The sequence below is a fragment of the Gossypium arboreum genome, chromosome 3 (genome assembly GCF_025698485.1).
Source record: "Gossypium arboreum isolate Shixiya-1 chromosome 3, ASM2569848v2, whole genome shotgun sequence".
Taxonomy (NCBI): Eukaryota; Viridiplantae; Streptophyta; class Magnoliopsida; order Malvales; family Malvaceae; genus Gossypium; species Gossypium arboreum.
The window spans coordinates 136,850,810-136,864,073 of record NC_069072.1 but is presented as its reverse complement, the minus strand read 5'-3'; the positions used below and the strand labels follow the sequence as shown (position 1 = coordinate 136,864,073).

Genomic DNA, 13,264 nt, shown 5'->3' with positions numbered 1-13,264 from the left:
AGTTGTTGACCCTAAATTTGTTTATAATTTAATCAAAATCATTAATCGAAGTCAGAAGAATGTGAATGGCTGTTCAAAAGTCTAAGTGAAGTACCCAGCTTGGAACGGTTGACCCTAAATCTGTTTGCAATTCACATTTGGGTGTTGGCATATCTTTCTCTATAGATTTGTTTCCATTTATAAAATTTTAAACTTACATATACAATACAGTACTTAAAGTATTTCGAAGGTTTAATCACGAGAATTAGATAAGATGGCAAGGGTTTCTCTTACCTTAATCAGTGGTCGAATGTTCGATCCTCGCCCTGAGTATGGAGCAGCTTTGAAACTCATAACCAGCATTTACTTCTTAATGGTTTTACAGAATGCGGAAAATTAGTTATTGGACTCAGCTACAAATCAATTCCGAACAAAAAGTTCTATTTATTCTTTCTAATAGTATAAGAACTACATCGATTCATTTAATAATATAAGGACTAATTTAATCGAATCCCTATAATAAAAAACCTTCTCAAATATTAAAAAAAATGGTAAAATATTTATTTTGGTCTCTCAAATTTTATTATTTTAATTTTTATCTAGTCTTTTTTAATATAATTTTCTAATTTCTTAATGCATCAAATTATATGTATATTAAAATGTATATATATGATATAAATTATTAAATTTATATATTTTTTATAATAAAAAATTGCATTTATATCTTCCCATGTGACCAGGGGAGGTGTCCCTAAAAAGATATGAAGAGTGGGCATTGGAGCTAGGAACCTTCTCATGCATTTCCCACTCAGCTTCTTGCACAATAGGGGATAATGACACTTTTGGTCCTGTTTTTAGTACCCGTGTCCTACGTCAACCCTTGTGTGGGTCTCTTTTACATTCATTCACTTTGGTCTTTTATAAGAATAAAATAATTGAGCTATTCAAATCCAACTTTTTCTTTTTTTTTTTTATCTAATATTTATATTTCGGTATCCGATAATTACATTAAATTTCTACTAAATTCAAAGTCGAGTTAAGATTGATCTTTATACGAGGAGCAAAGCTTCCAGCATTGTTTTTTACATTTACAAAATTCAAACCCTATACTAAGGGAGACGAGAGGGGAATAGGTAGGGCCCTGACCCCGCTAAAATTAAAATATTGTGATTTTTACCCTTTTAAATGTATAAAATTATAAATTAATAATAGTAAAATTATACTTTGACTCCAAAAAAAGTAAGATTTTATTTAGTCATTTAAAAATTATAAATATATTAGCCAATACAATGGTGAAATTGCATTTTAACTCATATAAAAATTTATAATTTAATTGCGATCCCTTAAAAGCTTTTTTTCTAACTTTACCGTACCCTAAACCTTACAAAGAAGCATCAAACTATTTACTACTCCACCTAACCAACATTAATATCTGTTGCTCTAGCAATATCAACAACCGCTACTAGCTCTTCAAGAACTTTTTCAAACATTTGCATAGTTGAGTTACTCTCTGAAGCTAATTTGGCTAGTCTATCCGCAACTTGATTTCTCTCTTTAGGAATATACTTGATCTCCCATTGCTCCATGGTTTGTAAAATCATATCGATTCTTCTAACCAAGGCTGAAGTTAATTCAGTCAGATAAATATCTTGAAGGGCTTTGACAATCTCTAAGTTTTCTGTATGAATGAAAACCATCTTCCGCCCCTTTCTTCGAGTAAATGTTAGACCATCTAAAATTTCCGATAATTCAACATAAAAAATTGAGCAAAACCCTCCAAAACCAGTTATATCCAGCAATCTATTACCCATCTATATTTTATTATTTAAGAGTTTGATTATATTCGTATCACCCATCGACTGGGTTCTAACTCAATTCTGAAATTATTAAAAGCTCGTTATTTTTACATAGTGACAATTATTATTTTTGAAGTTATTTTATCTTTTTATAAACATACAAACAATGGGATTTATACCTTAAACTTCATAATCTTCATTATCTCAACTTTACCCGTTAAATCATAACCATATTTAATTTTTATATTAAATTCTTACATAAAATTTCTACCCACATCGTAACGATACAATAATTTAATTTATATAATATGAATATAACACTATTTTTCCCACTTTATATGAGTAAATTCCCATTTTATTTCCAAGAAAGGGAACACTTAATTATTAAAGAGATCTTCAAACAAATTATTTAGTATTAGATCTACAACATTCATTAAGTAGTCAATTTCAAGCTAAGAAATCCAAAATATTAATTTACTAGAATTACATTGAATCTAGATCATGATTCACCCATTAAATTTAGGGTTTCCAAGTCAAAATCATGTAGTTAATATGAATATTTAATTTAGGGTTTCAAAGTCATTTATTTCCATAGTTAATTTGCACATGAATTTGTTTTGCCCAAAAAATCATTTTCTTGATGAAATTAATTGGGGGGTTTGAATTTGTAATTAATCCTTTGTTGTTGTTTTTTTTCAAGTCGTTTTTTGAGTGATAAATGGAATTAATTATAGGGCTGGAAATATGGTTTTCATTTTCAACCCAATTTTAGTGTCATAATATTAACTTATTTATAAAAAAGTAATATTATATATGTTTAATTCAATAAAAAATGGCAAAATTATGCCGCAAGTCCTTGTATTTAGATTACATTATTTAGTACCCTTGTTTGACACTTTTTTAAAATTTGATACCTTTGTTTTTTGTCCACTGATATGCTTATTTTTTGGCAAAAGGTGTATATTTTGGTATCCATATGTAATAAGATCGACTTTTTAGTGTTTAATTTGTACTTTAGGGCTTACTTAATGAAAGTTAATTGCTATTATTATATTTAAATTTCCATGATCTTTCTAGTAGAATAAATTCAGTTTTATTTTGTTTAATTTAATGTTTAATTTGTTAAATGTAGCATGATGTTTTGTGATTAGGATTGATTTGATAAAATTAATTGTTAATATTATTAGTTGATTAAAAATTTCATCATATCAACCCTAAAACTCAAGTAAACACTAAAGATTTAATATTATTATCTTCAGGTATTAAAATGTATAATTTTTCCAAATACATGCACCATATTAAAAAAGTATCAAGCTCGCCTACCAAATAATATTTTTAGCCTAGAAAGTTTAAAAAAAACTAAACTCTCTTATTTTTTCTCTAATTTAAAATCTCATATTATCGTTAACACTATTAATATTATTTATTAGTCAAAATTAATCATCAATACACTCATGTAATTACGTCAAAAGTAAAATCATTGTGAGCTTGATAAGCAAACCTAATTGGACTAAAATTTTAACTTTTAACTTAAAAATATAAGGATTAAATCACAAATTTTGACTTAAAATAATATATTAAATAATAATACAATAATTAATCTCTTATAAATTTATAATTTAATTAAAAAATCAATAAAAAATAGGAAAGGAAATAAACAACTAGTTTTTGGAAAAAAATTCCCAGCTCACGAAAAATAAAAAAGGAAAGTCATGATTATGACCACCGACACGGCAAGTTTCTTGTCTTGCAGTAATAGAATCTAATTTATTCATATATTAAAAATAAAATATTTAAAATTTTTATATAAAATTAGATTAATTTTTGAAAAAAATTAGAATATGAATCGAAACCTTAAATTCTTTGTCGGTCATAAATATACATTTGAAAATTAAAATTACCAAAAAATAAAACAGGGTTTTATTAATTGTTGACCTAAGTTTAATACAAGTCATGAATCATGGGCCACATGGTTTTCGGTATTTTATTTAGCTTAATAAAATATTTTAAAAATTAATCTTAATTTTTTAATTTTTAGTTTAATATTTATACCTAACCTTCCCAGAAAATGCCTTCTAAATTTGATTATTTTATTTTTATTTTATTTTTCAGTGAATTAAATGGACTGCTCTGCCCACAAGTTTTACATATGGGTCGGTCTATTTTTTATTTATTGGATAATGAGAAGATTAGAGTTTTTCTATTTATATAAATTTAACTAATTTAATTATTAAATATAAAATATTCATAGTCATTAATAAGAGAATGATGTGATTAAGCGCACTCGAACCTATATCATTTTATATTTAACAATAAAATTAATACCCGTTGAGCTAAGAGTCAATCAGGTAAATACCCTTTTATTATTTCAACACTAAAATAAATGTAAAAATCAAATTGAATAAAATTTAATTCGAACTTAACTACAATTTTCGATTTTCATTATTACAACAACTAATTTAATTTTAGTTACATCAATCAATTTTTACGGTCCATCTAGAAGTAACAAGAAGTCTAGTAGTTATTACATTTATTTATGGTGAAAATTAGATTTGGTAATTAAAAATGGAACAATAATAATAATAATAATAAAATCTATGGGAAATTGGTCTAAAAATGGCAACACGTGTGAAGCACATGGGGAGAAAATGGGGGTTTCCTCAAAACAACATAGCTGGCAATTGCAAATATCCCAATCTCTCTTTTACTCCCCATTTTCATCATAAGTATGATAAGTTAATGCATTGATTTTTCTTACATATCATAATTATTATTGAAAATCAAATACCCATTTTTATCATCCAATTTATTGCTCACTTTCCATTTGCAATTTAATCCCCACAAATCATAATGCATATTAATGTCTCTAATTAAATTTGGTATAATATGATTTTATCGATTCAGTTGTAAAATTACATAAAAACTAAATCGTAAAATAAATAATACTTTTTAAACCCGTATCAATTAAGTGTTAGATAAATAATATAATGCCGATTGAATTTTAGTTCGATTGATATAAGTATTGTTGCCAATACAGAAAGCGCATTATATACTACTATTTTCACTCATTTCACTTTTAAATGAAGAATACTGTGCTCGAACAAAAATAATTATAAACCCTAAGTAAAAATTATAAAACAAACATAAATAATACTGAAAAAACCCAAAATCGAAACTTAAATAATAATCAAATTTTCGAAAAAACCCAAAATCGAAACTTAAATAATAATCGAATTTTCTTATCACCCGACTCAACAAATATAGTATATAATTATATCATATATTCTAACATATTATAATAGTTAAGGCAAAGCTAGTTAAAGAAGAACCCAAAAACAGAAAGTGGTTTCCAACCAATACCAACCCCCTTTCCTTTGCTCTAATTTCTCTTTTATTTTATTTTTATTTTTATTTTCATTTTCCCCTTCTCTCTCTCTCTTTATAATCTACCCCTCTACACCCTTCACAACTTCAGGGCTCATCCTCAAAAGAAAAAAAAAAGGGAAAAGAAAATCAAAGTTATTTTTCTTTCAATTGAGCCCTTCATTTTTCTCTCATTTTCTTTCTTCCCAAACAACAAAGTTTAAAGAAAATGCCAACAGATACAAGCAAACCCATGAAATTAGAACGATACAATAGCTATATTCGTAAAGTCCATAGCACGAAGCTGTTGAATGCTTCATCTAAATTTCTATTTCGTGTTACCCTTCTTATTGCTTTAGTTTTGATCTTGTTTTTCACCATTAACTACCCTCCACTATCGGATAATACCCACAGTGCACCTCACCATCACCACCGTCATAGCTTTCTTTCAACTTCACTTTTCTCCGGTTCTTCCCTCGTTGGTGGTGCGGCATGGGAGAAACAAGTCCGTCACTCTTCTACTCCACGTAGAGTTAATGGGTTTTCCGTTTTGGTCACCGGCGCCGCTGGGTTCATCGGTTCTCACTGTTCACTTGCTTTGAAAAAACGCGGCGATGGGGTTTTGGGATTGGATAATTTTAACGATTATTACGATCCTTCGTTGAAAAGGGCGAGGCAGAATCTGTTAAGCAAGCACCAAATTTTCATCGTCGAAGGGGATTTGAACGACGGCCCGTTGTTGACGAAGCTGTTCGACGTCGTGCCGTTCACTCATGTGCTTCACTTAGCGGCACAGGCCGGTGTACGGTACGCCATGCAAAACCCACAGTCGTACGTTAAGTCGAACATTGCTGGGTTTGTGAACTTACTTGAAGTAGCCAAAGCGGTGAATCCACAACCGGCGATCGTTTGGGCTTCGTCGAGCTCCGTTTATGGACTCAACACTGAAAACCCATTCTCCGAACATGATAGAACTGACCGTCCGGCGAGTCTTTACGCTGCAACGAAAAAAGCCGGTGAGGAAATCGCTCACACTTATAACCATATATACGGCCTTTCCCTCACCGGACTTAGATTTTTCACCGTTTATGGTCCATGGGGAAGACCCGATATGGCTTACTTCTTTTTCACTAAAGATATTCTTCAAGGGAAACCCATTGATATCTACAGAACCCAAGATCAAAAAGCGGTGGCGCGTGACTTCACTTACATCGACGACGTTGTGAAAGGTTGTTTAGGAGCGTTAGACACGGCGGAAAAAAGCACCGGTAGCGGCGGAAAAAAGAAAGGACCGGCTCAATTAAGGGTTTACAACTTGGGAAACACTTCCCCTGTTCCCGTCGGCCGATTAGTCTCGATTTTAGAAGGATTGCTCAACACAAAAGCCAAGAAACATGTGATTACGTTGCCCAGAAATGGTGATGTCCCCTACACACATGCCAATGTCACGTTAGCTTACAAGGATTTTGGGTATAAACCCACCACGGATTTAGCTGCTGGGTTGAGAAAATTCGTGAAATGGTACGTGAGTTACTTTGGGATTGAATCGAAACGCTCAAAAGAAACCCAACATTTCGATGAATCCAGTTAAGAACAAGCTTTCATATTTTCATTTCCATGGCTGCTGCCCGGTCCTTTTTAATTTTTCATTGTTATTTAATGGTTATATTGATGTAAAAAAGAAAACCCAAAAAAAGGAAAGGGATCAAAATTGTTGCAATTGTCGTTCATGTAGAATATATAATTATAGATTTTTATATATAGATTTTGACGAAATATATAGGAAATGTGAAGAAAAAAAAAAAGGGGGACAAAATTATGAAAGGGAGAGAGAAAAGGTTGTAGATCTATCGAGATGAGGTGTAATAATTTGGTGGGGTCTGCTTAAGAAAAGGGGCAGGTCTTGACCGTTGATTTTTCATATGAAAAGAAAAGAATGAATTTGTGATTGAACAACAATGATGACATTAAGATTTTTTGTTTTTTATGCATTTCTGTATTTATTTTGAGTTTTATATATAAGTCAAGATTTTAAGTTTTTTGGGTTATGAGTGTTCTTTTTGTTTTTCGTATTAGTCGATAGAGTCTTAATTTGATTGATATTATTATCGATGTAGCGGGACATAGTTTGAGTGTGTTGAAGCGTTTATTTAAAGGTTAAAAAGTGATTATAGTAAACATTAAATTAGTAATGATAAGTTCAAATTTTAAAGATCATAATATTGTTAAGAGAAACAATTATAGTTTTAAACATAGACAGTAAAGTAAACATAAAAAATACTCTAAAAAATTGTAATAAAAAGTAAGAGTCGATTGAATTACTTGAACTAGAGGGATTTGGACTCAAACGGAAGTAAACTAGTCTAGTCTTTCTCGGAGTAATGATACTCCATGAAGCGTAACAAAACCCAAACCCCGCACAAAATGGAGGGTTTATGTGATCTTTAAATTCTTCGGTGTTTAGATATTTTTTTATTTAATAATATAGTTCAAACTGTTCGATGAATTTTAAATTTATTTATTTTTAAAAGGGAAAAGTAAGGCGAGATGTTATTTTAATCTTATATATTTATTTTTAAAAATTATAATAATATTATAATACATTATGCAATAAACCCTAAAATAATCATGTGGGATATTTCTTTTATGTTTATATGTCGAAATCTACATTAAAAGTATTAGAAATAACTAATCAATACCAAACATCACAATACGAGAGTACATATTATAGATGCATCCAATACTCATAAAAGATATTCAAGTTTTAATTTTAAGATAAGTTAACATCGGATTAAAAATAGAGTATACTTAAAGGCAAAGCTAGAACAATTTTTAGGAGGGCTAGAGGAAATTTTAATTTTTATAGTTTATATATTTATAATTTTAAAGGATTAAATTAAATTTTATAATTTTAGAGGGCTAAAGTATAATTTAATTTTTACTAATTTAAATTTTTTAAAAATTTTAAAAGTTTAAATATTAATTTTATATTTTAAGGGCAGGCCCTGTCAACCCCTTTAACTTCGCCACTGAGTATACTAACAATAAATCGATAATAAATTTGACAATATTTAATCCAATTAGATCCAATTTCTAAAGATTTCATATTTGGATTAAATACATGAAAAGATATTCAGCCCCAAAAGGAAGAAAAGTTGAAGGATGATAAAGTTGATTTAATTAATTAATTAAATTTTCCAAAAGACAATAATTGGGTGAACTTTCCAGGGTAGAAGACTTGGTAACCAAGCTTTTTTTCTTTTCTTACATAATTAATTTTAATTAATTAATAGACAACGAAAAGACCCCCGCTGTCTTTTTTGTTTTTTGTTTGTTTTTTTTCTCTGGTATTATTATTGATCCTCTATTTTGGAGACTCACCGCCGACCTTAGATTTTGGCAACCATGCTTTTGATCGTGTTAGGGAAGCGTAAATTGGTACAGGAGATAAACGTGATATGTCTCGTGTTATTTTTTAGTTATTCTATCAATTACGTTAGTTTTAATAATATAAAATAAATAATTTTTAATAAAAAAATTAATTTATTTTTAATCTAATGTATAAAAACTAATTTATTCATTTTCTAAATAGAAATAACCTCTATAATACTTTTACTAAAACTTAAAACATTCTTGAAGATAAATGTAATAGAATCGAGTTGAATTTAAATAGTAATAAGTTTAAATCGAAATTAACTCCTCAAAATTCACCAAATAATAATAGATTTTAATTGGTGTAAATGAAAACATATCATCAATCACATGCTTGGATTTAATTAAGATTTTAACAAATCAGAAAAATCCAAATTTTATAAAATCACACAATTATTTTAAGATCTAAATTTATTATTATCTTAATTCAATAATATAAATTTGCTCTCAATTATTATTAATAGCGAATTATCAACCAAACGGTTTAATCACGTGTATCTCATGTATTTAAGAACAAAAATAATGAAAATTAATAATAATAATAATAATTCACAGCACAACTTATATTAGATTTCTTTCTTTCTTTCTTTTGAGGGACCATAAATTAAAGTTGAAGCAACCTTTAAGGACTTCACAAACATGAGTTGTTTTAAAGCAAAAAAACAGAACATGTTTTGTTGTGTTAAACCCCAGAGTATTGCTTGTAATTTACTTTTGTTTTATTAATTAATTCATTCATTTATTCCATTAATTAGTTGTAAAGTTGAATTTGTGACAGTAAAATACATTATATTCAAAGATTTTGAGAATCTACACTGAGATTTGGGTTTGAATGTTGAAAATGAATATATATTGAGAATCAAATTTACAATTTTATTTTGTTTTCGGCTTATGATATTTAAAATATAAAGATTACATTGGAAAAATAGTACTACTCACGATCAAGCACCTTGAACACTCTTCGTAATCGAGGACAAAACCTTGAATATATGAACATGAAATCTGAATGATACTTTCCATTAATAGAACCGATACCATACCTTGGTAAGTATACAAGGATTCATTTTATTATAAGAAAATAAAAGATTATTGAATCAAATTAGTTTCTCTATTATTAAATAGAGCAATTTAATTATTATACTAATAAAATAAGTAAGTTTATTTACAGTATAAAAGTATCTCAAATTTTCTTTTTAATTGTATTTGAATTATAAATAAGATATTTTATTTACAAAATTATAAAAACTTTAAAAATATCATTTACAAAATTAAATAATGTTTGATAGTAATATTATTTTTACGCATGTATTAAATAGTAAATTTCCATTTATTTTGAATATTCTCTTTTTTACAAGAGTTAATCGTGCATTTTTTTAAATTTCAAATTTATATTTGTATTAATTATTCTTTACCTTATGTCAAACCATTTGTAATACATAGATAATAAATAAGCTTTTTCTTCTTGTTATTACACTTGTAAGACATAAATTTTAATTCTATTTCAATTTGACATTATTTGATTTCATTTAATAATACAAAAGTTAATTTGATCAACTCCTAAAATAAAAGGACCTTTAAAGTACATTCACCAAAAATAAAGCTTAGATAATTTAGTTATAATTTGAAGACAAATTATATATAAATATATTTACAAACGTATGAGCCCTGAAACGTTGGAAAAAACACTGAACATCCATTGTAAAAAGGGCATTCCCCATAGTTTGGTCGAATACTCATTAGCACTTTCGTGAGCACGAGCACGAGCTTGAGTCGTGTGCTCATGCTCACATCACACCATCCGAATACGGGACAGTTAACCCTATTTTTATGTGTATATATATACTAGAACATGCATTGCCAATAACTCTGGGAATGTGAAATACGTAGTAGAACATGTACTTCTTCACATTTGGCAAGAAAAGAATCTCCCTTGGATCAATAAAAGGGTAAGTTGATTCGACTTGAAATTCGAAGCTCGAAAATCAAGATCAATAGGGTATGAATCTCAACAAATGAAAGAGATAAAAACTCACTAAAAACTAGGCTGTGACCTGTGATCTTACCTCTAGTGGTGTCTGCATTTACCTTATAATGAAAGCAAACGCGATGAAATTCCCCTGCAACGAAAGTAAAGATACAAGCAATGAAGAGCATGTTAGAATCGAACCAAGCAATGTTGAAACTCGAAAAGCAAAGCTTACCTTTGCCAAACATAGATAATGTGTTGGGTAAAAACATACAAACAATGGGCAAAATTAAACCTTATAAAATAAATTATAAAGTAGTTGCATAAGTTCAGCAAATCCTTGAAACCAAATGAACACATTCTCAAAACTAAATGCCTATTAGCTATGGAGGCATGTCCGCGGACAGATGATGGTATGGGAGCCTAGAAGCTTGAATCGTCTCTGGATCCACCTCCAAAACCTCTACTGCCACCAAAACCACCATTGTTGCCAAATGAACGAGGGCCGCTAGGTCTTTCATTGGCATAACTTACTCGAATATTTCTCCCTTGGAGTTCCTGAAATTTTCAATACAAAACAGTCAATCTGTAGTTCAAAAGAAACATGTTCTGCATTTAAGTAATTGTTTGTTTTCTTCCTCACTTGTCCATCCATGGCTGACAAGGCATTGCTGGCAGATTCATCGTCAGCGAAGTTAACAAAACCAAAGCCCCTGGACCTCCCAGTGTCTCTATCGGTGATAACCCGAGCTGATAATTGTAAAATACAGAATGAGAACAAGAATAGACACCACCCTCAATACCATAAAAATTGTAATGAATTATCATCATTTAAAATAGATGGGTAAAAGTACCGTGGAGGACCCTGTATTAAGAGTCAGGTTGCATTTTACCCCCTTTAACAAAAATTGAGCATATTAGTCCCTATACATTGGATCAAAGAGCAAAGTGATCATTTATGTTAAAAATTTCGTCAACTTGTACCGTTAAAAACTAGCGTGACTGACAGAATGACCAGATTGACATGTGATGTGCCATGTATACCTCATATTGAGGTACAAGAACCACTAGAATTGAATGAAATTTTTAATAGAAACACAATTTGCTCTTTGATCTAAGATACAGAGATGGACTAATTTGCCCTTTTTTTAGTAAAGGAGGCAAAATGTAATCTGACTCTTGGTATAAGGGCCTTCATGATACTTTTACCAAACAAGATGCAAGCAACAATTCTTCCTACACATCAAACAAAGTTCAATGACCAAAAATAGTTATATTTTCTATTAAAGTAAAATGAAAGACACTCACTTGCACTCCTCATTATTCAACTTCTATGAAAAATCTTGAAGAAAGATAGAGATAAATTATGCAACAAATTACAAAAATATAGTATACAATGCTTCACAAAAATGCTTAATAGTGCCATACGAATTACCAATGCAACTCACCTTCAGTAACATCACCGAATCCAGAAAATGCTTCCTTGAGACTTTGGTCATCGGTTCCATATGAAAGACCTAAGAACCACAGAACCACAGATTCAATTCAAGTCAAATACACATTACATGATAAACATATAATTTCTGACCACCAATCGAACATGTCTAAATACCTCCAATGAAAAGCTTCTTGGTCGATGTCGACATGCAACGAAGTGTGTTAAGCATTGAAGATATCATTGGGGTTTGCCCATTTTGCCTCAAAAGGCTTCCAAGTTTGCTAGAGAATGCCATTATAATGCTTTCACTGTATCATTTTTTTTGCAGCAACAATATCAAGCCAAAGGAACAAAATCAAAACAGCATGCTAGATCAAAGCTAGATAATTTAATTAATAACCAAAACAAAACACACAAAAAAGAACTACATAATGATATGAAGCTTCAAAAATCCCTAAAAATAAATCCTATTATACTATAAATAAAAGGGTTTATGATCCCATTAAAAACTTTAACTTCTCATAACATCACTGTTAAAAACAGGGTGAAATTTTCCAGCTTTCTTCAATCATTCCTCTCATATGAAAGCATTTACACCTCATTTAAAAAAAATTTAACATGCTTCATACATCATATGAACAAGAACAATATCATATATAAGAAATTTTCCATGAAGTCACAGAACAAAGAAACATGCAACATAAACATAAATGAAAACATAAATAAAATCAACAGAGCAAGATAAATTAACTAAAAAGGCTGAAACATCAAAACAAATCAGAACCATAAACCCAGAATGAAATAATCATCTTAAGGAAAATTTAGTAAACGGGTAAGTATAATTAGACCCATATCACAAAAAAAAAAAAAAAGCAATGATCTTTACCTTGAAGGGGAAGAATAACAAGGAAAATTATGAGAGAGACCAGAGATTTAAGGAAGCGGCTAGGGGTTTTGAAACAAACGAGAGAGTAAAGCAAGCAGCTAGGGTTTAAGAGTTAGACCCTCATGAAATATCCTTTTATGTTATTTTAAAGTCGGGCTCGGTTTTGGTAAATAATGGGTAAATTAGTCCAAAATGTCACTAAACTATTATTAAGTTTATGTTATGATCACTGAACTTCAAAAAATTATAAAATCATCACTGAAGTATCAAAATGTTTTCATGTAAGTTATTAAGTTGTAGACATCTTTATTGTATGACTTTTTTTTTTTTTTTTCATTGTACCAATTGAAAGTTCTTCTTCCCCTTCACTTCTATAATTTATTTTTTTTATGAAACAACTTTCT

The 13,264-nt window shown here is 29.4% G+C and overlaps 2 protein-coding genes across 2 annotated transcripts; one reads left to right on the top strand and one right to left on the bottom strand.

Moving 5' to 3' along the window:
* The first annotated feature begins 5,075 nt into the window (after window positions 1-5,075).
* LOC108476084 (UDP-glucuronate 4-epimerase 6-like) lies at window positions 5,076-7,097 on the top strand. The gene has a single exon (XM_017778159.2). The coding sequence runs from the start codon at window positions 5,368-5,370 to the stop codon at window positions 6,727-6,729; it is 1,362 nt and encodes a 453-aa protein (XP_017633648.1). The 5' UTR covers window positions 5,076-5,367; the 3' UTR covers window positions 6,730-7,097.
* Window positions 7,098-10,746: 3,649 nt separating this feature from the next.
* On the bottom strand, window positions 10,747-13,004 carry LOC108474743 (glycine-rich RNA-binding protein 2, mitochondrial-like). The gene is made up of 5 exons (XM_017776754.2): window positions 12,861-13,004; window positions 12,149-12,282; window positions 11,985-12,053; window positions 11,180-11,286; window positions 10,747-11,094 (listed from the first exon to the last, which is right to left on the bottom strand). The coding sequence occupies exons 2-5, from the start codon at window positions 12,267-12,269 to the stop codon at window positions 10,960-10,962; spliced, it is 432 nt and encodes a 143-aa protein (XP_017632243.1). The 5' UTR covers window positions 12,270-12,282; window positions 12,861-13,004; the 3' UTR covers window positions 10,747-10,959.
* Between the last annotated feature and the right edge of the window lie 260 nt (window positions 13,005-13,264).

Coding starts and splice junctions, on each gene's coding strand:
- LOC108474743 (XM_017776754.2), bottom strand. CDS start 12,269: ATGGCATTCTCTAGCAAACTTGGAAGCCTTTTGAGGCAAAATGGGCAA. Junction 12,054..12,148: donor CAAGAAGCTTTTCATTGGAG/GTATTTAGACAT, acceptor TGTGGTTCTTAG/GTCTTTCATATGGAACCGAT. Junction 11,287..11,984: donor ATTCGGTGATGTTACTGAAG/GTGAGTTGCATT, acceptor TACAATTATCAG/CTCGGGTTATCACCGATAGA.
- LOC108476084 (XM_017778159.2), top strand. CDS start 5,368: ATGCCAACAGATACAAGCAAACCCATGAAATTAGAACGATACAATAGC.